The 27,168-nt window shown below is 39.0% G+C and overlaps 1 protein-coding gene across 3 annotated transcripts in view; it reads right to left on the bottom strand.

Annotated features, from left to right (window-relative positions):
* TEX9 (testis expressed 9) overlaps window positions 1-27,168 on the bottom strand; it is a 212,774-nt gene that overhangs the window by 25,484 nt on the left and 160,122 nt on the right. For all 3 annotated transcript variants that reach the window (XM_082617097.1, XM_082617096.1, XM_082617098.1), the window contains 5 exons: window positions 22,891-22,939; window positions 21,443-21,525; window positions 19,389-19,567; window positions 16,348-16,430; window positions 15,751-15,924 (listed from right to left, as the gene is read on the bottom strand). In XM_082617097.1, coding sequence (XP_082473223.1) covers window positions 15,751-15,924; window positions 16,348-16,430; window positions 19,389-19,567; window positions 21,443-21,525; window positions 22,891-22,939 — 568 coding nt within the window. The remainder of the gene's footprint in view (window positions 1-15,750; window positions 15,925-16,347; window positions 16,431-19,388; window positions 19,568-21,442; window positions 21,526-22,890; window positions 22,940-27,168) is intronic.

The raw sequence follows: 27,168 nt of genomic DNA, 5'->3' as shown, positions 1-27,168 counted from the left end.
CTAGACACTACAAAGAAAAGATCAGTAACCTACTGAAGACATAGCAATAGAATCTATCCAAATAAAGAATATAAGAAAAAAGGCTGAAAACAGCTCATAAGTAACCTAATATCACGGATATTATCAATGTGAAAATATCAAGTAGTCTAACAGAAGCATAATTGGACTCTCAGGTGGGGGAGGGAGATAGGGAGTACAGGAAAAACATTTGAAGAAATAATGACCAAAATTTTCCAAATGTGATGAAAACAATAAACCCACAGATTCAAAAAGCTTGACAAACTTCAGGCAGAATAAATACACTCCGCACACAAAACTGAGAAAGCACATCATTATGAAATTGCTGAAAACCACTAACAAAGAGAATGTCTTAAAAGCAGAGAAAAAAGACACATTACATACAAAAGTAGAAAGAGAAGTTATGTGGACTTTTAGTCAGAAACTATACAACACAGAAGACAAAGGGAGGACAACTAACGAAAAAAAACAAAAAAACAAAAACAGTCAATTGACAATTCTATACCTAGTGAAAAATACCCTTCAAAAATTAAAGGACTCAAAAACACATGAGTGCATACAAAACTGGTGAAATCTGAATAATGTCTGTGGATTGTACCAATGTCAGTTTCCTGGTTTTAATACTAGACTATAGTTATGTTAGATGTTACCATTGAGGGAAACTGAAGGATACACAGGACCTCTCTAGAGGTACTATTTTTGCAACTTCATGTGAATTGATAATCATTTCAAAATAAAAAGGTTTTTTTTAAGTAAGGAAAATACTCTTTTTCAGAGAAACAAAAACAGAGAATTAATGACTAGCAAACTGGTACCACAAAAATTGAAAGGGTAGGTATATCAAGCAGAAGTATGGAAAACAGATCTGAAGAATGAAGAATACAAGAAATGGCAAATATCTTCATCTCTTTAAAATATAACTGTTTAAAGAAAAAAATATTGTGTGATGTATGACCTTTAAAAATAAAGGTATGGGGCTTCCCTGGTGGCGCAGGGGTTGAGAGTCTGCCTGCCGATGCAGGGGACACGGGTTTGTGCCCCGGACTGGGAAGATCCCACGTGCTGCAGAGCGGCTGGGCCCGTGAGCCATGGCCACTGAGCCGGCGCGTCCAGAGCCTGTGCTACGCAACGGGAGAGGCCACAACAGTGAGAGGCCCGCGTACCACAAAAGAAAAAAATAAATAAATAAAAATAAAGGTATGACCACAAAAGAAGCAGATGGAGTATGAGAGTGTTATATTATGCATGAAATAGTATAACATGATTTGAAGGTAGACTGTGATATGTTAAATATGTATATTGTAAACCTTAAATCTAAGACTAGATTTAAGACAGCTAATAGTGGAGGGAAAAAATGGAATACTAAAAAATATTCAATTCAAAGGAGGAAAATGTAACAAAGTTAACAGTTGGGAAAAAGAGAAAACAAATAGGAAGATAGTAGGTTTAAATCCAAACATCAAAAACTGCTTTAATGTAAATGGACTGAACGTTCCAGTAAGACACAAAGACTGTCAGAGTGGATAGAGAAGCAAAAACCAATTATATGGGTTCTATAACAAACCAATTTTCAGTACAGAGACAGATTAAAAGTAAAAAGATGACAAAAGAGAGTCAAGATGATGGAGGAATAGGAGGACGTGGAGTTCATCTATCCCCACAAAGGCATCAAGAATACATTTACAAATGGAATGATTCTCATAGAGCACCAGCTGAACACTAGCAGAAGAGCTCAGACACCTAAAAGGACAAGATTCCCACATAACCAGGTAGGATGAAAGAAAGAAGAGAAAAGGAAGAGGAGAGGAAGTGGGACAGAACCTGCGCCCCTGAGGTGGGGGTGCTGAAAGAAAGGAGAGGTTATCACATCCAGGGAAGCCCCCTCACTGGCGAGGAGATCAGATGGGACAGAAGGGGAGCCTTAGGGGCTATCAGAGGAGAGCGCAGCAACCAATCTGTGGCAGGCAGGACAGAGTGAGACCTACAGAGAGGGTCCATGCCACAGCCCTGCATGCCCTGCCTGAGACATGTGTCTACTGGTGTGGCCATGGGTTGGGTGCTGGAATGTGGGGTTTGAAAAGCAAACTTGGGGAGAGGACTGATGTTGGCTGTGAGGAGGCAGCCTGAGAGGACAGGAGTGAGGAAATCCACAACTGGGAATGCTTGTGGAAGAAGTGCAGACCGCCACAGAAGCGAAGAGCCACTGTCGAGTGACACACAAGGGGCAGAGCCATTTGCAGCCTCTCTCCCCACGTGCCAGCCCCTGCCTCCCCATGTGCCAGCCCCTGCCTCCCCAGGCACTAGGAAGGGCCCCCACTGGGGCTGGCTCTCTTGAGCCTGCAGCCGCTGGATCCCCTGTGTGCCCTGTCCCCACCAGGGCTCCAGTGACCCTGGCCGCCACCATCTCCATGCCCCTCCTCACCAGGGCGGACTCATGTACTCCGGGGCAGCCTCAGAAACAGACCCCTGTGGGTGGCCCACATGCAGAGGTGGGGCTGAAACCACAGCTGAGCCCCAGGGGCCATGCAACTAAGGAAGAAAAGCTGAAATCTCTCCTCACAGCTGGGCAAACCATAAATTGACACCACTGCGACTGACTTTGTAAACTCAGTGGCTACGGAACATCTAAATGGACGACGAGTGCTCCTGCAGCCAAGACGGGTCTACCTTTAGCAGCTGTAGACTATGCAGGCACATACACATGGGGGTTGGACCAGGCCAGCGTCTGAGTTGCCCCCACAGCACCCACAGAGGGTCCAGTGGATCTACACTGGTGGCCTGGTGAAAACAACATCTGAGAGACACCAGGCCAATTGCCAGCATACCCACAGTTAAGGTGGAGCCGAGAGCAGTGCCAACAACAGTGTAATATGACAGCTTGAACAACAGGTGAAAGGTGACATAACAGAGCACACCACAGGTGAATAGCTCCAGAGGAGGAATACTCAGTGGCTTCCCTCCCAATGTGAGTGCTCCAATCCCTCCAACCTCACACCACAGACCAGAAACACAGCCAAGAAATAGATCTGGGGTCTCTAATCCAACAACTATGGAGAAGACCCCACCTCTGACTTGGCAGTGACAACCACAGAGCAAAGGGGAGGCTCTGCTCAATATCCAGTGCAGGCTCTAGCCACCACAACATCAGTCACACCTCCTATAAAGGGGACAATGGCCAACATACAGTGAGGAAAGAGGCGGCAGACATTCACACTAAAAACAGCCCTCACACCAAAAAATATTAAACCACGCAGGCTACACAGGGACGTTCCCACATAAAATGGCCCTACAAGATAGTCTGAGGGTCTGGCCTTTGGCAGAAGAACCGCCCAGAGCATTTAGGCTTCAATGCCAGCAGCGCTTGAGTGCAGGAGCTCCACAGGACTGGAGGAAAAAGATTCCACTCTTGGAGGATGCACACAAGGTCTCACGTGCACTGGGACCCAGCATAAAGCAGTATTTCCAGAGGAACATGGCTACACCTAGATAGGGGTCTTTGAGGGTCTCCTGGAGGGGCAAAGGTCAACTATAGCTCACTGTGAGGGCAAGGACACTGGCAGCAGAAGCCACAGGGATACTGATCAGAGTGAGCTCTCCTAAAGGTCCACGTTTTGGCACCATGACCCAGCCCCACCCCACAACCTGCAGGCTCCAGTGCTGGGAAGCCTAGGGCCAAACAACCATCAAGATAGGAACACAGCCCCATCCATCAGAAGAAAGGCTGCCTAAAATCGTACTGAGCTCACAGCCACCTCAAAACTCACCCTCTGACACAGCCCTGCACACCAGAGAGAAAAGACCCACACAGCTCCACCCATCAAATGGCAGGCACCAGTCCCTCCCACCAGGAAGCTTGCATGAGCCCCTGGGCCAGCCTCACCCACCAGGGGGCAGACACCAAAAGCAAGCAGAACTACGATCCTGCAGCCTGTGGAAAGGAGACCCCAAACACAAAAAACTAGAAAATGAGATGACAGAGAAATATGTTGCAAATGAAGGAACAAGATAAAAACCCACAAGAACAACTAAATGAAGAGGAGATAGGCAATCTACCTGAAAAAGAATTCAGAGTAATGATAGTAAGGATGATACAAAATCTTGGAAAAAAGAATGGAGGCACAGATCAAAAATATACAAGAAATGTTTAACAAAGAGCTAGAAGAGTTAAAGAACAAACAGAGATGAACAATACAATAACTGAAAAAAAATACACTAGAAGGAATCAACAGGAGAATAATTGAGGAAGAAGAATGAATAAGTGACCTGGAAGACAGAATGGTGGAAATCACTGCCACAGAACAAAGAAAAAAGAATGAAAAGAAATGAGGACAGTATCAGAGACCTCTGGGACAATATTAAATGCACCAGCATTCGCATTATAGGATCCCAGAAGGAGAAGAGAAAGAGAAAGGGTCTGAGAAAACATCTGAAGATATTATAGCTGAAACTTCCCTAACATGAGACTGTAAACCATCATTCAACTCCAGGAAGTGCAGATAATCACATACAAGATGAACCCAAGGAGGAACATGCTTAGACACATATTAATCAAACTGACAAAAATTAAAGACAAAGAAAAAATATCGAAAGCCACAAGAGAAAAGCAACATTTAACATACAAGAAAATCCCCAGAAGATAACAACTGATTTTTCAGCAGAAACTATGCAGGTCTGAAGGGAGTGGAACGATATACTTAAAGCAATGAAAGGGAAAAACCTACAACCAAGAATACACTACCCAGCAAGGTTCTCATTCAGATTTGACAGAGAAATCAAAAGCTTTACAGACAAGCAAAAGCTAAGAGAATTCAGCATCACCAAACCAGCTTTACAATAAATGCTAAAGGAACTTCTCTAGGGGGGAAAGAGACCAGCAACTTAAAACAACCTTGTACATATATAGACTGCTATATCAAAACCTCATGGGAACAGCAAACCCAAAACTACAATAGATACACACACAAAAAAGGAACAGAAACGTAAACACAACACTAAAGATGGTCATCAAACCACAAGAGAAAAGAACAAAAGAGGAAGGGAAGAAAAAAGACCTACAAAAGCAAACCCACAACGATTAAGAAACTGGCAATAGGAACATACATATCGATATCCCTTAAATGTAAATGGACTAAATGCCCCAACCAAAAGACACAGACTAGCGGAATAGATAAAAAAACAAGACCCGTAAATATGCTGTCTGTAAGAGACACACTTCAACTCTAGGGAAACATACAGACTGAAAGTAAGGGGATGGAAAAAGATATTGCAAGCAAATGGAAATCAAAAGAAAGCTGAAGTAGCAATACTCATATCAGACAAAATAGACTTTAAATTAAAGACTGTTACAAGAGACAAGGAAGAACACTACATAATGACCAAAGGATCAATCCAGGAAGAAGATATAACAATTGTAAATATCTTTGCATTCAACATAGGAGCACATCAATATACAAGGCAAATGCTAACAGCCTTAGAAGGGGAAATCAACAGTAACACAATCACAGTGGGGGACTTTAACACACCAGTTATACAAGTGGACAGATCATCCAAACAGAAAATTAATAAGGAAAACACAAGCCATAAGTGACACATTAGACCAGATAGACTTAATTGATATTTATAGGTCATTCCATCCGAAAGCAGCAGAATGCACTTCTTCTCAAGTACACATGGAACATTATCCAGGATAGAGCACATCATGGGCCACAAATCAAGTCTCGGTAAATTTAAGAAAACCGAAATCATATCAAGCATCTTTTCCGACCACAATGCTTTGAGATTAGAAATCAATTAGAGGAAGAAAACTGTAAAAAACACAAACACATGGATGCTAAACAATATGTTACTAAACAAACAATGGATCACTGAAAAAATCAAAAAGGAAATAAAAAATATCTAGAGGCAATGACAACGAAAACACAACAATCCAAAACCTATGGGACACAGCAAAAGCAGTTCAAAGAGGGAAGTTTATCACAATACAATCCTACCTCAGGAAACAAGAAAAATCTCAAATAAACAACCTAACGTTACACCTAAAGCAACTAGAGAAAGAAGAACAAACAAAACCTAAAGTTAGTAAAAGGAAAATCAGAAAGATCAGAGCAGAAATCAATGAAATAGAAAGGAAAAAAAACAATAGCAAAGATCAATGAAACTAAAAGCTGGTTCTTTGAGAAGATAAACCAAATTGATAAACCTTTAGCCAGACTCATTAAGAAAAAAAGGGAGAGGACCCAAATCAAAAAAATTAGAATAAAAAAGAAGTTACAGTGGACATGACAGAAATACAAAGGATCACAAGAGACTACTACAAGCAATTATATGCCAATAAAATGGACAACCTAGAAGAAATGGAAAAATTCTTAGAAGGTACAACTTTCCAAGACTGAACCCAGAAGAAATAGAAAATATAAACAAATCAATCACAAGTACTGAAATTGAAACTGTGATTAAAAATCTTCCAACAAACAAAAGTTCAGGACGAGATGGCTTCACAGGCAAACTCTATCAAACATTTAGAGAAGAGTTAACACCTATCCTTCGGAAACTCTTCCAAAAAATGGCAGAGGAAGAAACATTCTCAAGCTCATTCTACGAGGCCACCATCACCCTGATACCAAAACCAGACAAAGATACCACCAAAAAAGAAAATTATAGGCTAATATCAGTGATGAACATAGACGTGAAAATCCTCAACAAAATACTAGCAAACCAAATCCAACAACACATTAAAAGGATCATACACCATGATCAAGTGGGATTTATTCCAGCGATGTAAGGATTCATCAACATATGTAAATCAATCAATGAGATATACCACATTAACAAACTGAAGAATAAAAACAATATGATCATCTCAATAGATGCAGAAAAAGCTTTTGACAAAATTCAACACACATTTATGATAAAAACTCTCCAGAAAGTGGGCACAGAGGGAACCTATCTCAACATAATAAAGGCCATATATGACAAATCCACGCAAACATCATTCTTTTTTTTTTTTTTTTTTTTTGCGGTACGCGGGCCTCACACTGTTGTGGCCTCTCCCGTTGCGGAGCACAGGCTCCAGATGCGCAGGCTCAGCGGCCATGGCTCACGGGCCCAGCTGCTCCGTGGCATGTGGGATCTTCCCGGACTGGGGCACAAATCCGCGTCCCCTGCATCGGCAGGTGGACTCTCAGCCACTGCGCCACCAGGGAAGCCCCAAACATCATTCTTAACAGTGAAAATCTGAAAGCATTTCCTCTAAGATCAGGAACAAGAAAAGGATGTCCACTCTCACCACTTTTATTCAACAAGATCAGGAACAAGACAAGGATGTCCACTTTCAACCACTTTTACTCCAATTTTGGAAGTCCTAGCCATGGCAATCAGAAAAGAAGAAGAAATAAAAGGAATTCAATTGGAAAAGAAGAAGTAAAACTGTCACTGTTTGCAGATGACATGATACTATACATAGAAAATCCTAAAGATGTTACCAGAAAACTACTAGAGCTCATCAATGAATTCAGTAAAGTTGCAGGATACAAAATTAATACACAGAAATTTCTTGCACTCCTATACACTAACAACGAAAGATCAGAAAGAGAAATTAAAGAAAAAAATCCCATTTACCACGGCATCCAAAAGAATAAAATACCTAGGAATAAACCTTCCTAAGGAGGCAAAAGACGTGTACTCTGAAAACTATAATATACGGATGAAAGAAATCAAAGATAGCACAAACAGATGGAGAGATATACCATGTTCTTGGATTGGAAGAATCAACATTGTCATTGATTCTTTACAGAGCCTTTTTTACAGAATTAGGACAAATAATTTTACAATTTGTATGCAAACATAAAAGACAATGAATAGCCAAGGCAATGTTGAAAAAGGAAAATGGGGCTGTAGGAAACAGGCTCCCTCATTTGAGACTATACTACAAAGCCACACTAATCAAAACAGTATGGTACTAGCACAAAAACAGGAATATAGATCAAGGGACCATTGTTGCATTCCTGGGAACACCCCATGGAGAGGGTTGGCCTAAGCAGTACCCTTGGGTTGAGCAACAGGTTGGGGGAACTTGTCTAACAGATCAAGGTCAGTGCACAAAAGCATTGTTTATCCATGACATGATGAAGATAAGAGAGTGAGCCTGCAGACTGATGTCGCCAACTATGGGTGAATGGATCGCTCTGGGTTGGATACTTTCACCTGCATTTACCTGGTCTGAGTTGTACCAAGAGACCAAGTTCTAGTTTCTTCCTAAGAATGGTAGGTTCAGGACAGGTTGTTTTTCTAGATAATAGATCCTCTTTTCTTCTTTGGGGACCCAACCCTTAGCCACTCTCAGTCCATGTGACTTGGAGGGATGGACTTCATTTTCCACCCACCTCTGTTCCCATGTCCAGAGCTCAACACCTGACCAAAGCTTGTCCAGTGCTGAGTCCACAAAGCTAAAGTAATTGGTTTGGGGACAAACTAATGGGAATCAACCTCAAGACTCCTGCTGGAGCTGTGGGGAAGCAGGGACTCTCTTTGCTGGGGTTGTGATAGAAAGTCCAGAGATAAACCCACGCACCTATGGTCTCCTAAACTGTAACAAAGGAGGCAAGAATATACAATGGACAAAAGACAGTCTCTTCAATAAGTGGTGCTGGGAAAACTGGACAGCTACATGTAAAAGATGAAATTAGAACATTCTCTAACACCATACACAAAAATAAACTCAAAATGGATTAAAGATCTAAATGTAAGACTGGATACCATAAAATTCTTAGAAGAAAACATAGGAAGAACACTTTTTGACATAAATCATAGCAAGATCTTTTTTGATTCACCTCCTAGATGAATGAAAATAAAACCAAAAATAAACAAATTGGACCTAATTAAACTTAAAAGCTTTTGCACAGCAAAGGAAACCATAAACAAAATGAAAAGACAACCCACAGAATGGGAGAAAATTGATGCAAATGAAGTGATGGACAAGAGATTAATCTCCAAAATAAACAAACAGCCCATACAGCTCATTATCAAAAAAACACCCAATCAGAAAATGGGCAGATATAAACAGACATTTCACCAAGGAAGAAATACAGATGCCCAAGAGGTACATGAAAAGATGCTCAACATCACTAATTATTAGAGAAATGCAAATCAAAAATACAGTGAGGTATCACTTCACATCAGTCAGTATGGCCATCAACAAAAAATGTACAAAAATAAATGCTGGGGAGGGTATGGTGAAAAGGGAACCCTCCTACACAGTTGGTGGGAAGGTAAGTTAGTACATCCACTATGGAGAACAGTATGGAGTTTCCTTAAAAAATTAAAAATAGAGCTACGGGCCTCCCTGGTGGCGCAGTGGTTGAGAGTCCACCTGCCGATGCAGGGGATACGGGTTCGTGCCCCGGTCTGGGAGGATCCCATATGCCGCGGAGCGGCTGGGCCCGTGAGCCATGGCCGCTGGGCCTGCGCGTCCGGAGCCTGTGCTCCGCAACGGGAGAGGCCACAACAGTGAGAGGCCCGCATACCGCAAAAAAAAAAAAAAAAAATAGAGCTACCATATGATCTAGCAATCCCACTCTTGAGCATATATCCAGAGAAAACCATAATTTAAAAAGATATACATTTACCCCAATGTTCACTACAGCACCATTTACAGCAGCCAGGACATGGCTAACTGTCTGTTGAAGGAGGAATGGATAAGGAAGATGTAATATACATATACAATGAAATATTACTCAGCCATAAGAAAGATCGAAATAATGCCATTTGCAGCAACATGGATGGACCTAGAGATTGTCATACTGAGTGAAGTAAGTCAGACAGAGAAAGACAAATATCATATGATATCGCTTACATATGGAATCTAAAAAAAATGGTACAAATGAACCTATTTACAAAACAGAAATAGAGTCAGAGATGTAGAAAAAAAACTTATGGTTATCAAGGGGGAGAGGGGGCAGGACGGATAAACTGGGAGATTGGGATTGACATATACACACTCATATATATAAAATAGATAAGTAAGAAGAACCTACCATATAGCCCAGGGAACTCTACTCAATACTTTGTAATGACCTATATGGAATAGAATCTAAAAAAGAATGGTTTTATGTATATGTATAACTGATTCACTTTGCTGTACAGCAGAAACTAACACAACATTGTAAATCAACTATAATCCACTAAAAATTAATTTAAAAAAAAGATATACCACACAAACACTGAGAACAAAACTGCAATTACTACACTAATGTTAGACAAAGTAGACTTTGGAAGAGAGTATTATCAGAGATTTTTTAAAATAGTGTTTCACCATAAACGAGACAAAAAGACAACCCTCAAAAGGGAGAAAATATTTGCAAATGAAGCAACTGACAAAGGATTAATCTCCAAAATTTGCAAGGAGCTCATGCAGCTCAATATCAAAAAAACAAACAACCCAATCAAAAAATGGGCAGAAGACCTAAATAGACATTTCTTCGGAGAAGATATACAGATTGCCAACAAACACATGAAAGGATGCTCAACATCAATAATCATTAGAGAAATGCAAATCAAAACTACAGTGAGGTATCACCTCACACCAGTCAGAATGGCCATCATCAAAAAAAATCTACAAACAATAAATGCTGGAGAGGGTGTGGAGAAAAGGCAACCCTCCTGAACTGTTGGTGGGAATGTAAATTGATACAGCCACTATGGAGAACAGTATGGAGGTTCCTTAAAAACTAAAAATAGAACTACCATATGACCCAGCAATCCCACTACTGGGCATATACCCTGAGAAAACCATAATTCAAAGAGTCATGTACCACAATGTTCATTGCAGCACTATTTACAATAGCCAGGACATGGAAGCAACCTAAGTGTCCATTGACAGATGAATGGATAAAGATGTGGCACATATATACAACAGAATATTACTCAGCCATAAAAATAAACGAAATTGAGTTATTTGTAGCGAGGTGGATGGACCTAGAGTCTGTCATACAGAGTGAAATAACCGTATGCTAACACGTCTATAATCTAAAAAAAAAAAAAGGTCCTGATGAACCTAGGGGCAGGACAGAAATAAAGACAGAGACGTAGAGAATGGACTTGAGGACACACGGAGGGGGAAGTGTAAGCTGGGACGAAGTGTGAGAGTAGCACTGACATATATACACTACCATATGTAAAAGAGATAGCTAGTGGCAAGCAGCTGCATAGCACAGGGAGATCAGCTCGGTGCTTTGTGACCACCTAGAGGGGTGGGATGGGGGGGTGGGAGGGAGACACAAGAGGGAGGGGATATGGGGATATATGTATACATACAGCTGATTCACTTTGTTATATGGCAGAAACTAACACAACACTGTAAAGCAATTATACTCCAATAAAGATGTTGAATAAAAGAAAAGAAATATCAGGAAGGAAATTAGAAAATACTTTGAACTTAATGAAAATAAAAAGACAGTCTCAAATTTTGTGGGATGCAGATAAAGCAGCACTTAGAAGAAAATTTATAGCTTTAAATGCTTATGTGAGAAAAGAAGTAGAAAATCAATTATCTAAACTTCTGCTTTAAGAATCCTGAAAAATAAGAGCAAATTAAGCCCAAATAAGTATGAAGGAAATGCTAAAGATGAGGTTGGAAATCAATAAACAGAAAACTGACAAACCGTACAGAAAAACTAAGGAAGTCAAATGCTGAATCATTGAAACGTTCAATGAAATTGATAAAAAACTGACAAACAGTACAGAAAAACTAACGAAGTCAAATGCTGAATCATTGAAAAGTTCAATGAAATTGATAAGTATGTAACTAGACTGATTAAGAATAAAACAGAGAAGAGACAAATTATTAATATCAAGACTGAAATGGGGTCATTATCACAGATATTAAAATTATAAATAAAAATATAATAAATATTATGTTCAAATTTATGCCAATAAATTTGACTACTTAGATGAGTTAGAAAAATTTCTTGAAAATCATAAATTACCAAAACTGACTCAAAAAGTAATGGAAAATCCAAATAGACTTATATACACTAATAAAATTCGTGGGCAAAGACTTCTCAAATAGGATGAAAAAAGCACAAAACCACACACTGTGTGGTTTCAAAAGACACTGTTAAGAAAATTTAAAAGTCAATTCAGATTGGGAGAAACTATTCAGAATACATATTCTTCCTAGCAAAGAAACTATATAAGGAAGCAAAAAGGACTCTTACTACAACCAAATGTTTTTAAATTGGGCAAAAATTTTGAACATACACATAACAAAAGAAGATATATGAACAACCAATAAGCATATGAAAACATGCTCAAGATCAATAGTTATCAGGGAAATACAAATAAGCCTATACTGAGATACTACTTCTACCCCTCTAGAGTGGCTAGTACTAAAAAGACTGATGATATCAAGTGTTAAGTGAGGATATAGAGTAACTGGAACTCTCATACATTGCTATTGGGAATGAAAAATGGTACAATCACTTTAGAACACAGTTTGACAGTTTCTTAAAAAGTTAAACATATACTCTCCATAATACTCAGAAGTTCTACTACTAGGTATTTAATCAACATCATGAATGATACTGAATGTGTCTACACAAAAACATGTATCTACACAAAAACTTGTACATGAAAATTCATAGTGGCTTTATTTTTTATAGTCCAAAGCTGGAAACAACTCAAATTCCCATCAACTGTTGAACAGACGAAATGTATAAATCCATAAATAAATACCACTCAGCAATACAAGGGAATGAATCACAAAACAAGCAACAACACTGATGAATGTCAACAACATTATGCTGAAGAAGACAGATGCAAAGAAGTACATACTTAGGATTCCATCTATACGAAATTTTATAACAAGGAAAACAAATCAGTGGCTGCCTGGGGTTATGATTAGAGACTGGGGATTTATGGGGTAGAGACACAAAGGAAATTTGGGGGAGTGATAGAAAAATAAAATCCAAAGCTGGAGTAAAATGCTTTCTGTTTTTTTTTCTTTTTAATTTTTTTTTTTTTTTTTTTTTTGCGGTACACGGGCCCCTCACTGTTGTGGCCTTTCCCGTTGCAGAGCACAGGCTCCGGACACGCAGGCTCAGTGGCCATGGCTCACAGGCCTAGCCGCTCCGCAGCATGTGGGATCTTCCCGGACGGGGACACGAACCCGTGTCCCCTGCATCGGCAGGCGGACTCAACCCCTGCGCCACCAGGGAAGCCCTCTGTCTTTATATTTTAAAAATGACTCCATCTGTTAGAATCAGCAGCTAAAATAAGTTAATATACATAACAATGTTTTAATAGTTGGTTTTTGCAGGTTTACGGAAGCAGCTACTTAAGCTCTGTTTTGCATTTCATTGAACTGTACACTAGATTTTTTTCTAGAGATATAAAAAATGAATTAGCAAGAAGATTCAATCTTGAGTTTCACATAATCCAGGAGAGTTATGTTATGCCTCTCTGGCTGGTAGATAGATAGGAATTCAAGCTGAGAAGCTCAGAGCCAGTGCAAATTTTCATAAAAATCTTCAGCTAGCCAATGTGTCATAATGCCTTAGTACATTCACTGTGAACTAAAAGTTTCAAATATTAATTCTAAATAACGAGATTTTAGAACAGCTGTGTGTTTAAGTCTATTTAATTCTGGGGAGTTGGAGAAAGAGTCTACGTGATTTACAAAGTCAGATAAACAGAGTTTGAATCCTGCTCTGCCATTCCTGTTTGACCTTAGGCAATTTGCTTATCCTCTCAGACTCAGTTTCTCTTTTGTACAATGTGTTTTACCTGGCATGTAACACTCAAAAAATGTTAGTTCCTTTTCTGCTCAAATAAAAGTAGAGTTATAATCAATGTGGTCCTTTGAGAATATTAATCTTTTGACAGGGTACAGAATACCGTGGATAAGAAAAAGAGAAAGGACATAAAATAACTAATGAGAAGGATTCAGAAGTAAGATAATAATAGCCTGAACCAAGAAGTGGCAATGGGAATTGAAAAGAAGAGATGAATGAAAACATTTAGAAGAAAGAAAACACAGGATTGGGTATGAGAGCCAAGAACAAGAAAAGAATCAAAGATGCAGGCAAGTTATGTGGACTAGAGTAGTGAAATGACCACAGCTTGGATGGATGATGACAAATGGTAAAGTGACAAATTAAAACAGTTGTTTCCCAGATATAACAGCTTGTTTTTTCTTAGACCACTTGCCTTTATTTCTTAGAGCAATAGAAACATAGTACAAACTATGTATGTAATTTTAAATTTCCTAGCAGTCACTTTAAGAAGAAATACATAAAATAAATTTTATTACTATATTTCACTTATCCCAGTATATCCAAAATATTATCATTTCAACATGTAACCATTAAAATATTAATGAGATTTTGCATCATTTTTTGTATTTAATCTTCAAAATTTGATGTTGATTTACACTTACAGCACGTCACAAGTTGGACTAGCCACATATGAGTGGCTACCATTTTTGACAGCACAGGCTTAGACTATTAGATACTATAATTAATTTTTCTTTCCAGATGAGAAGGTCAACAAAATGTGGAATACCCATTCAATGTTACAGTCAACAATAAAAAGGAACAGACTACAACATGGATGAATCACAAATGCATTATGCTAAGTGATTGGACTCAGGAAGCTACGATGTAATTCTATTTATATGACATTCTGGAAAAGGCCAAAATATAAGAATCAAAAACAGATCAGTGGTTGCCTGAGGTTGGAAGTAGGGAGAGGACTTGACTAAATTCACAGAGAAATTTTTTGGTATGATGAAAGTGTTCTGTATCTCAATTACGGTGATGGCTATGTGACTATGCATTTGTCAAAATTCATATTAGAACTGTATAGAGTCATCCCTCAGTATCCACGGGGGATTGGTACCACCAATCTAACGTGTGTTGGTAGGATGTGGAGAAATTGGAACCCTTATATACTGCTGGTATAAATGTAAAAATGGTATAGCTGGTTTGGAAAACAGCCTGCAGTTCCTCAAAAGGTTAAATGTAAGGTTATAATTTACCAATTCTACTCCTAGGTATATACTCAAGAAAAACAAAAACATATATCTACACAAAAAATTGTACATGAATGTTCACAGCAGCATTATCCAAAACAGCCCAAAAGTAGAAACAACCCAAATGTCCATCAACTGATAAACAGATAAATAAAATGTATTACATCCATATACTCTATAAGAAAGAATATTACTCTATAAAAAGCAATGGAGTGCTGATACATGCTACAGTGTTGATGAACCCTAAAAACAATACTTAAAGTGAAAAATGTTGGTTACTAAGTATCACATATTGTATGATTCTACATATCCAGAAATGTCCAGAATAGGCAAATCTATCAAGACAGAAAATAAATGAGAAGTTGCCTAGGGCTGGAGGAGATTAGGGGAAGAGGGTAGAGGTACTGAGGCTAAAGGGTATGGGGTGACTTTTTGGGTGATGAAAATATTCTAAACTTGATAGTGGTGATGGTTGCACAACTCTGTGAATACACTAAAAGCTACCAAATTGTATAAAGGGTGAGATGTTTGTGAATTATATCTCAATAAAGCTGTTAAAAAATACTCTCCTAATAATGGGGGAAGAGTTTTTAGTATACACTAACAAAATAACTAAACAATGAAAAGTGGTGTCTATGCAAACATGTAACTTATATGTTTTTGTGCATCTTTGGCATTAGATTAGGAAAAAATAGCAAAATTATTACCCTTTCTACTGAAGACAACTGTTGCTGTAATCCATCACAGTTTTTGCTTGCTTCTTCAAAAAGAGTTTTATACTTTTCTGTTTGAGACTGTTGCAAATTAATTGTCCGCTGCTGTCTCATACAATCTCCTTCAGAATTTTTCAGTTGAGACTTTAAATCCTGAATTTCATCCTCCTATAGTTATGAAATTATAGATTATATGGAAAAACATACATGATTTGGTATCAAAACATAAAGCAGAAAACATAAAGGAGCTTCGTATGATCTTTGGTGAGATATTTATACCCATTTCACTAAGAAAAATGAATTACATTCTATTTTCATCCTCAAAATGGAAGTCAGATGTTTTATTTGCACTTAATAGCTTACACTTGTAAGTCTAATACAGAGCATTCTAATTGCTAGCAAGTATTTAAAATTCTTCAGCTCTGTGAAAATTCAACATCTCAGAATAAAGTTCAGTATTTAAATTTCTGAATTTAAAAGTTAACTGTGAATTATACTTCAATGAAGCTATTTTTAAAATAAAATTGAAAACTGCTCCTAAAATGACTTTGAATATTACAGCATTTATTCTGAAAGGTTTTAAAAACTTACCTTTTTATTGCATTCACATACAACATTATCCAATTCCTCCTGCATAACATGGAGTTTGGCCTTCAGATATCTGATCTGTGCTTCTGTGTCAATTTAATAATAATATTTATTGTCTTTCACTGAATCTAAGATGCCATCAATTGTAAGACAGACTATTATTTTATGAGGGAAAAAAAGGCTCAAGATGGGGAGTCTAATAGGAGATCCCTGTTTGGGAACACTCAAGACACTACATACCCCTAATGTAGAGGTAAATGAAAAATCCATCCAACAGAAAGGAACTGTTACACTGGAACCAAGTAAAGAAAGAGGAAAAAAACAAAAACTTTTCCTGAGAATCAGAACCACAAGCCAAGTACTCACATAAGTTTGCAGACTGAATTCATACTTACCCAGGTGGTTCGAAACACCTCAAACAGAACTTAAAGTGGTCTCAGATCGGTAATGCCCCCAGGTGTTTGGCAAAAGCAAACACAAATCCTCTCTAGCAAAACTCAACTTCAATCCCAGCCATTGTAATTATAAAATGCCACTGACTGTAATACACATCCCAATTTCACAGATGTTAAAATGTAGTGACATGTCTGAGAAGCAAAAGAAAGCACTAATACCTTACTGCCGAAGCTTTCTCCCACAAACCCCTCACGAAGATCTATCTTTGGTATTTCATTGCTATCAAAAGTTCTTTATTCAATAATATCAGTAAATCTCTGAGGGTTTTAGGCCTATAAAAGTAAATAAAGTAAAAACTGAACTTAGAACTCACTCATAATTCATTCAATCATTCATTAAAAAGATATACATCAGGACTTCCCTGGTGGCACAGTGGTTAAGAATCAGGGGACACGGGTTCGAGCCCTGGTCCGGGAAGATCCCACATGCCGTGGAGCAACTAAGCCCATGCGCCACAACTACCGAGCCTGTGCTCTAGAGCCTGCGAACCACAACTACTGAGCCCACATGCCACAACTACTGAAGGCCACATGCCTAGAGTCCGTGCTCCACAATGAGAGAAGCCACTGCAATGAGAAGCCCACGCACCGCAATGAAGAGTAGCCCCCACTCGCCGCAACTAGAGAAAGCCCGTGCCCAGAGGCAAAGACTGAACGCAGCCAAAAAAAAAAAAAAAAAAAAAAAAAAAAAAGATATACATCAAGTCTCTACTATGTTCCAGGCATAATACAGATATTATAAGACAAGGTTTGCCCTCATGGGACTTACCTTGAGTAAACACTCTGAATAGCCTCTGACAGTTATTAGGACAAATTCCGCAGAGCACAATAAATCTCCACACATACTTCCTGTTTCAAAGCTCTTCTTATGAAGTGTCCCCCGTGTTACATGGAGCCAATGAACAATGGTTGGCTCTAACCCCACCTAGCTTTTTCCAGCCTCAACATTCCTTCTAGCTTCTCATGTAACTCCAGGTTAGCAGAGGACAGAAGGGAAATGATAAACTTAAAAGTGTGAAGTTTGCAGTCGTTGGTCTCTAGGGGGAAAGGAGGAAGAAGCAATGGGAGAGCATGACTTTTCACATCTCTTTTTCTCCCCAACTCTAACCGCGGTAGCATCATCAAGGATTTGAGGGCTCTGTCTCTGTTGGTCCACAGCATTAACCTCCCCACCCATCCCACTCCAACTTTAGTCTTATAAAGCAGTCTGTGCTCCTAAACTACTTTTTTTATTGTTTCCTCCCACACATAACCCAGCCATTCTAGGCAATCATGTGGAATAAGTGAAAACTCCCCTAAAAGGGGAGACACCTTGGCCAAAGATTCTGAAAAGGGAAGACAGGGATGCAAAGTGGCAGAGAGGTCATTCAGCAATAAGAAAAAAAGCAGTAATTTAAGGTAGTCTGTGCTGGTTCCCATACTGGGAAGAGGACCTTTGTTAACAAGGCTATGGGTGACTGTAAACTGAGGAACAGCCAACATGTGACCATTGCATCCCTGAAGGTATCTTAACAGAGGCATGAAGGTTAACTCTTCGCTTCACTTACCTTCGTTCCTAACAATTAGCCCCAGAAAGCTTGGATAGGTCAGTAAATGTAATAAATGCATAAATGAATTAATCTGCGTTTATGACTAACTAGCATGTAGCACAAAAATCATTATACATGTAAATCGTTGTGATTTTCACAGAATCAGAGAATTTTAAGGGTAAACTTCATGATCATTTAATACAAACTGCTACATTTTCAAGTGAAGAAATTGCTATTACAGAGAGGCTAAAGCAGTTTGCCTGAACCTACAATTAATTATAGTTCAGCATTAACTGTTCATATACACTCGACTGTCTTTTTTTAAGTTTATAATAGCATAGGTGGCTCCTCATAAATTCAATAATTTTAGAGGTACTACTGATAACTAACATGTTTTTGATGATCTAGACTAAGTATTAGTTTTCTAGTGGTATGCAGAGAATGCATTTATAAGAAAGAAAGTAATATTCATTAGAAAATTCATTATTTTACCTGATGCTACATCAATAATTCATTTATCCTTTAACATGTGTTGATTTAACACACAATAAAGAGAATTCAGTAACATTAAATGGAAGGAATTCAAAGAAATATGGTTTTTAAAAATGTATTTCAATGTTTTAATGCTAAGCTATGGGGCATTTAACTTATTTGAAAAGTGGTCAATGAAACCAATACCAGATAGTTCTTTTTTTTTTTTTTTCTTTTCTCTCTCTCTCTTTTTTTTTTTTTTTTTTTTAGCCACACCACACGGCTTGTGGGATCTTAGCTCCCCGACCTGGGATTGAACCCAAGGCCACGTCAGTAGAAGCACCAAGTCCTAACCACTGGACCACAAGGGAAATCCCCAGATAGTTCTTTTCAATTTTACTTTTTACAATGGAAAAAATCAAACATATACAGTAGTGAGATGAGTTCAATGAAACCCTACTCACCCATCATCCATTTTCAACAATTATTGACTCAAAACCAATTTTATTTCATTAAACAAATGCAAGACATCACTACATTTTCTAAATAATTGTGATATAAGGATAAAAATAAACAAAAAACAACCTACCTGTTCCAATGTCTTCACTAACACCACAAAAAATACCATCATCTATATAATCAGGTAAGCTTTCTTCTTCCAGTTGCCCTTCAATTTTGCTAATTGTTTTTGCGAGAGAAAAGTCTGAGAAATCCTCTGGAATGGCAACATCGCTGGCAGTTTGTACATCAGAGTATTTCAATTTTATTCTAAAAAAAACACATATAGGCACATTATATATTATATACATATAATATAAAAAGGAGATATGACTCCCAGATAGGACTTTTATCCAAATAAAAAAGATCAAAATTATTATAAATTTTAAATTTATGATGAAATCTACAATTGATACTTTCAAGGACTGTATTCCAAGAGACTTAGGAGACTTTCAATCTTTATGAATCACACAACCACTGAGCTAGAGGAGGCTTTATGAGGCCACTTAGACATGGCCAGTGTAAAATATTAATAAACAGAAGCCTCAATTAAACAGTCAGCAGACCAGCAGGGGGAGCTCTCACACCCTGAGACAACAGCAGAGCCCCGCGGTGTGAAGGAAGGTTCCTCTTCACTCCTGGCAACAAGTCAGGTAATGAAAAGCCTTTGTTTACTCTAGCCCTCCCAACTTCCTTTTTCCCTCTATAAAAGAGTTCTCCTTGACTTGCTGTGTGCAGACTTGCACGTGGCTCGCCATCGTTGCAGACCCTGAAGTGCAATATTCTGCTGATCCCGAATAAACCCATTTTTTTGCTGGAGAATTATTTGTTCTAGGTCAACACTCCCAAACAAGTGAACATCAAAACTAAGAGTACTGAGCTTGGCCTCCTAGGTGAAATCCAGCCTGTGGCTTTTAATTTTACATGCTGCTGGAGTAGAACTGTACAATTTGATATCACTCTAGTCATAACTCTACAAACACTGAAGAATAATACCTCTTAAGAAAGAATTACAGAGTGAACAGTTCTTAGCTCAAACTCTTTTTTCCACCTTAAAAAAACATATTTTAAGCAGGATCAAAGTTTACCAAAAGTTGATTTTTTTTTCTTTAATGAAGAGAGAAATATGAAATGGAAGTCACTTCTAAAGGCGTTGAGGAATGGGTCAGGCCTAATCCATCAAGTTTGCTTCCGAAAGCCTTACTTTTAACCTTTTACTTACTTTAAAGCCTAACTTACTTTTAACACATAAGCAAATGCTTTAGAATTCTTTTGGAAAAAGAACATTTTATTTAAAAAGTAAACTTGAAGTCTGAAAATAAGATAACCCTTTCCAGTTATGTATGTATGTACAGTACTTACGTATGTACAGTACTTATGTATGTAACATATGTTCTCTTCTATCAATTTTAGTTTTTTTCTTCCTTATCCTTTCACCCTATTTTTTTGTCTCTTTTGTTCAAAAAACAAAAACTTTACTTAGCCAATTAAAAGACACAAGGATTAACAAAGATTCTTCTAGAATTATAATGCAATTATCAGTTTGGGTAAGCAACAGACATAAATTTAACAATTTACTGTGAATTAGAAGCTGGTTGGTACCATCCACTGCAGATGTGACCCTCCTTTTCTAGAAGGTCTACTATCCTAAAGAACCTCTTGGGTCCCCTTTTTATGCTTAAAGTACTAAAAACAGTCTTGAATTCTTTCTCACCAAAAACAATAGAATGTAAATTATAACTATACTGTAGTTTTATTGAAAGCATGCCAAAATCATTCTGTATCTCAATAAATACAATAATGCATGGTGTTCAAAAAGTATAAGTCTATTTGAGAGAACTAGGCAGAGAAAGACATCTAGGTTCTAGTTTCAGATCTAAGAAAACATCTAGCTAAAAATAACATTTAAAAAATTTGAAATGTGGCAATTTTGCTTAAGAGAACAATACAAAATGTTCATTAACTGTTGCAAGACATTTCTGATTAGAAGATGTTTTAAATTATTAAATGTGGAGAAGAAATACAGAGTACAATTTTGTATATTTTGGGTATAAAAAGATCTAGAGAAACAGATCTTATTAAGAACAATGATAGTATAAATTATAAAATTTTTTAAAAAGTAATACTTTAAAAACTGTACTATACCTTGAATTTGATTTCCTTCCTTTACTTGCAGAGTGTAATTTGTTTTGAACTTTGTTTATTGGATCAAAGTTTTTGGTCTTTGGCTACATGAAAAGAATTTAAACAATTAATTAATTAGACTCTAATCACTTGCCAAGGAAGGCAACTGTGTAATACACAGAATTGCTAGATTGCTACATAGAAGAATTCCTATTTTCAGAGAATTAATCAAATTATATTTTAAGGAATCCAAAATTGTATACCTGGAAAAGACCTAGTTATTACTAGGACAAAGAGATTTAAAGACAAGAAAATGAGTCCCAAAGATTCAAGGATATTCAACTAGTTAGCGGAATGTTAAACTGGATGTTCTGATTCACAGAATTTAATTCTCCTCACCGATTATTCTTCAGATAGGCCTCCACGTATACTATTCCTTAGGTCTAGATTCCCATGGGTAGGGAATTTGTACATCCCAGTGTGCCTAGCACCTAGAATAGTGATCTCTACACACTGTAAATAATTAAATGAATGAATAAACCTTCCCAATCACCTTCTTTGTATATGAATACTTTTCTTTTTCAGATCTTCTATCTAGTAAATTTGGGCTTCGGAGAGAAAACTGAATTTCACTTAGAATTTTTCCAATGTATCTCCAAATTGTTCAGTGAAGTTATGAGACAAAAAAGGACTCAATTCATTTTACGAGCAACATTTCATAAAGACATCCCTTCTGAATATCAAGGCTAATATTCTATTTCTAGCTGTTACTGGAAGGCGTGCTGCGGGCCCTAGGACCTGTTCCCTTCAAACTAGTGGGAGGCTGGTGGGACTGGTTGCCTCTACCCCATAGGCCAGTGCACTGTCACAGGTAGAGGCAACCAGGGGTGGGGGAAGGGTGCCCAGCCAGAATCAGCTGGAATGCACTGGGTGAGCATCTTGGGTCTTGTAGACGACAGGCAAGCCCGGCAAATACGAAAGCATCTTCCAGGGCAGCGCGGGAAGCAGGCAGGTTGGGGCTGAAGTGCCCACAAGGGGAGCATGGAGAAGCCCAAGGAAAGGGGGTTAGGAAGGAGGGAGAGGAAGCCGCTTGTGGGGTAGTGGGGATGCACACCCAGCTTCGTGAGCCCAAGGGGTGGGGTGCTTCTGGGGTTTGGGTTTCTTTTTCAGAGGGGCCGAGGCTGGCAGAGCTGGCCTGGGGAGCTCTTTGGGGGAGAGCCTGCCTGCCCACCTCATCCTTCTTTCCAGAAATGTTGCAGGAGTGACATGTGCCAGCTGCCCACTCACAGGCATGGGTCCTGGAGTTCTTGTGACTCAGGAAAAGCATTTTAAAGAAAACACCCCCTACCCTACCCGCAACAAACACAATAAAAGTGAGAATAATAAATACAAAAAAAGAGAGAAAAATCTAAAAAACAACCTAAATTCTACAGAATATAATCACATTCACAAAAAGTTTGATTTCATACCTTAGTGTCTGAACGTAAATGAACTGTCCCTTCAGACAATAATGGACATCTACAGATAAAAAGTAAACACCATATATTAATAATAAATGATACTAAACCGAGACATATTAAAACTAATTGTTAATAATTAATTGTAGTTTGGATCTCAGTGAAATTACATACCATCTGTAAGTCCTTAGGCAATCTACTGAACTTCTCTAAGCTTCAGTTTCCTCATTTTTTAAAATGAGGACAGTAATATTTATTTCAAAATAATACTTTGAGAATTAAATGAGATAAAATAGGTAAAAGGTTTACATTGTGTCTGACTGGTATAAGCCCCCAATTATTAGTATTTTATAACTTACCTTATTCTTCAAATTATAGATTTCTAATACTTACACGTAAAAAGATATTATATAATAACAGATCTACATACACTATCCAAGAAAAATGGCATTTTCCCGATTTCAAGCTATTATACAAAGCTGCAGTAATCAAAACAGTATGGTATCGGCATGAAAACAGACACATAGATCAATGGAGCAGAATACAGAGCCCAGAAATAAACTCACTCATATAAGCTCAATTAATTTATGACAAAGGAGCCAAGAATATACAAAGGGGAAAGGATAGTTTCTTCAATAAATGGTGCTGGGAAAAATGGACAGCCACATGTAAAAAGAAGAAAATGGACTGTTATCTTACATCATACACAAAAGTAAACTCAAATGGATTAAACATTTGAATGTAAAACCTGAAACCATAAAGCTCCTAAAAGAAAAATATAGGTGGCTAGCTCCTCGACATCAGTCTTAGTGATTATTTTTTTGGATCTGACACCAAAACCAAAGGCAACAAAAGCAAAAATAAACACATGGGACTACATCAAACTAAAAAGCTTCTGCACATCAAAGGAAAGCATCAACAAGACTAAAGGTAATTTACTGAATGGGACAAAATATTTGCAAATCATGTATCTGATAAAGGGTTACTATTAAAAATATATTTTAAAAATCTCATAAAAGTCAATTAAAAAAACCCAACAAACAATTGGATTTAAAAATGGGCAAAAGTGGAACAGACATTTTCCCAAGAGGACAAATAGATTGCCAACAGATGCACGAGAAGAAGCTCAATATCACTAATCACCAGGGAAATGTAAATCAAAACCACAATGAGCTATCACTTCACACCTGTAAGAATGGCTATTATCAAAAGATAAGAGATAACAAATGCTGGCAAGGCTGTGGAGAAAAGGGAACCCTTGCACACTGTTGGCGGGAACATAATTTGGTACATCTTCTATGGAAAACAGTATGGAGGTTCCTCAAAAATTAAAAACAGAGCGGGGAGGAGTCAAGATGGTGGTGTGGAAAGATGCAAAGTTAGCATCTCCCCACAAATAGGGTGACTGCCGGCTGCTGGTGGGGGACTCTGACCCCCGAGGAGATGGGAGGAACCCCAGAGTGAACTGGTAGGATGTAGGGGGACTGAGGTGGGAGGAGAAGTGGAGGCCAGACAAGATCAGTGGCCCTGAGGGCAGGGAGATCACGAGAGGCAGGTGGGAGGGACTCTCCGGGAAGAGGAAGAGTGGGAGAGGACTGGAGGGCGATAACCTGGCCCACTCAGGCCAGGGAGTCTACTGAGCTCCCAGGCCAATCCCCTGCCCTCCAAGCCCCCTCCAGGCTGCGTGGGTCCTTGTGGGCATAGGAGGAAGGCCAGGGAGATCAGGAGAGGCAGGTGGGAGGGGCGCTGCGGGAGGCACCCTGCAGGAGGAGGAGAAGAGCTGATGGCATTTGCCCCACCCACTTGGGCCCAGGACGCCTGCTGAGCTCCCAGGCCAATCCTCGGCCCTCCAAAGCCCCCCTCCAGGTCACGTGGGTCCTTAGGGGCATAGGAAGGAGGCCAAGGGGAGAACAGGAGAGGCAGGTGGGAGGGGCCCTCCAGGAGGAGCAGAGGGTGACTGCCCCGCCCGCTTGGGCATGGGAAGCCTGCTGAGATCCCAGGCTGGCCCCCTGCCCTCCAAGGCTCCCCCTTCCCCGCCCCGCCACATTGGTCCTGGGGGCATAGGAGGGAGGCCGGGGAGATCAGGAGAGGCAGGTAGGAGGGGCCCTCCCAGACCCCAGACCAGAGGAGCAGGAGAGGAGAGGAGAGGAGGGTGTTTGGGCTGCTCAATCGAGCCCAGGAAGCCTGCTGGGTTCCCAGATGAGGTACCCTGCCCTCTGAGACCAGGGGTGGAGGTCATGCCTGGGTCCCTTCTGTTCCTTGAACCTAAGCCACCCTCCCAGCCCCCAGGGCCTTTTCCAGCCCTGTGGGTCCTGAGCACAGGCCCTGCCCACTGCCCAAACCTTACCCTTGCTTAGGCCCTGCTCTCCACAGCCAAGGCCTTCCCCCCGACCTTTTTTTTTTCTCTTTTCCCTCCTCCTCTTTTTACTATTGTGGTACTGATGTACCTTCTGGTTGTTGATTCATCTATATATATATTTTTTTATATTCTTCCTAACATATCTGTTAGTTTCCTAGTCTGATTTTTTGACTTCGTTATTGTTCTTCTTTTTCTTTTCTGCCCCCTTTTCTGCTTGTGGGATCTTGGTTTATGAACCTGGGGTCAGGCTGAAGCTCCTGCGGTGGGAGCTCTGAGTCCAAACCACTGCACACTAACAGAGAACCTCAGACCCCAGGGAACACTGATCCGAGTGAGGTCTCTTGGAGTTCACCATCTCAGCATCAAGACCCAGCTCTACCCAACAGCCTACAAACTCCAGTGTTGGAAGCCTCAGGCCAAACAACCAGTAAGACAGGAACACAATCCCACTCATAAAAAAAAAAAAAAAAAAGGGACAGCAAAAAATATCACACAGATGAAGGAGCAAGGTGAAAACCTACAAGACCAAATAAATGAAGAGGAAATAGGCAATCTACATGAAAAAGAATTCAGAGTAATGACAGTAAAGATAACCCAGAATCTGAGAAATAGAATGGAGGCATGGCCTGAGAAAATACGGGAAATGTTTAACAAAGACCCAGAAGAACTAAAGAACAAACAAAGAGAGATGAACAACACGACAACTGAAATGAAAAATACACTAGAAGGAATCAAAAACAGAATAACTGAGGCAGAAGAATGAATAAGTGAGCTGGAAGAAAAAATGGTGGAAATAACTGCCGAGGAGCAGAATAAAGAAATAAGAATGAAAACAATGGAAGACAATCTCAGAGACCTCTGGGACAACACTAAACACACCAACATTTGAATTATAGTGGTCCCAGAAGAAGAAGAGAAAAAGAAAGGGTCTCAGAAAATATTTGAAGAGATTATAGTTGAAAAATTCCCAAACATGGGAAAGGAAATAGTCACCCAAGTCCAGGAAGCACAGAGAGTCCCATATAGGATAAACCAAACACATCAAGACACATATTAATCAAACTAACAAATATTAAATTCAACAAAAAATATTAAAACCAACAAGGGGAAAACAAAAAATAACATACAAAGGAATCCCCATAAGGTTATCAGCTGATTTTTCAGCGGAAACTCTGCAGGCCAGAGGGGAGTGGCAGGATATACTTAAGTGATGAAAGAGAAAAACCTATAACCAAGATTACTCTATTCAGCAAGGATCTCATTCAGATTCAATGGAAAAGTCAAAAGCTTTTCAGACAAGCAAAAGCTAAGAGAATTCAGAACCACCAAACCAGCTTTACAACAAACACTAAAGAAACTTCTCTAAGCGAGAACATAAGAGAAGAAAAAGACCCATAAAAACAAACCCAAAACAATTAAGAAAGTGGTAACAGGAACATACATATTGATAATAACCTTCAATGTAAATGGATTAAATGCCCCAACCAAAAGACACAGACTGGCTGAATGGATGCAAAAACAAGATCCATATATATGTTGTCTACAAGAGACCTACTTCAGACCTAGGGACACATACAGGCTGAAAGTGAGGAGGTGGAAAAAGATATTCCATGCAAATGGAAATCAAAAGAAAGTTGGAGTAGCAATTCTCATATCAGACTAAATGGACTTTAAAATAAAGATCATTACAAGAGACAAAGAAGGACACTACATAATGATCAAGGGATCATTCCAAGAAGAAGATACAATAATTGTAAACGTTTATGCACCCAACTTAGGAGCACCTCAATACATAAGGCAAATGCTAACAACCATGAAAGGAGAAATCAACAGTAACATAACAACAGTAGGGGATTTTACACCCACTTATATCAATGGACAGATCATCCAAACAAAATAAATAAGGAAACAAAGCTTTAAATGACACAATA

The sequence above is a fragment of the Mesoplodon mirus genome (genome assembly GCF_964341445.2).
Source record: "Mesoplodon mirus genome assembly, chromosome: 4".
Lineage (NCBI taxonomy): Eukaryota > Metazoa > Chordata > Mammalia > Artiodactyla > Ziphiidae > Mesoplodon > Mesoplodon mirus.
Note: the sequence above shows the minus strand (reverse complement) of the source record. Positions and strands in the feature narration are given on the sequence as shown.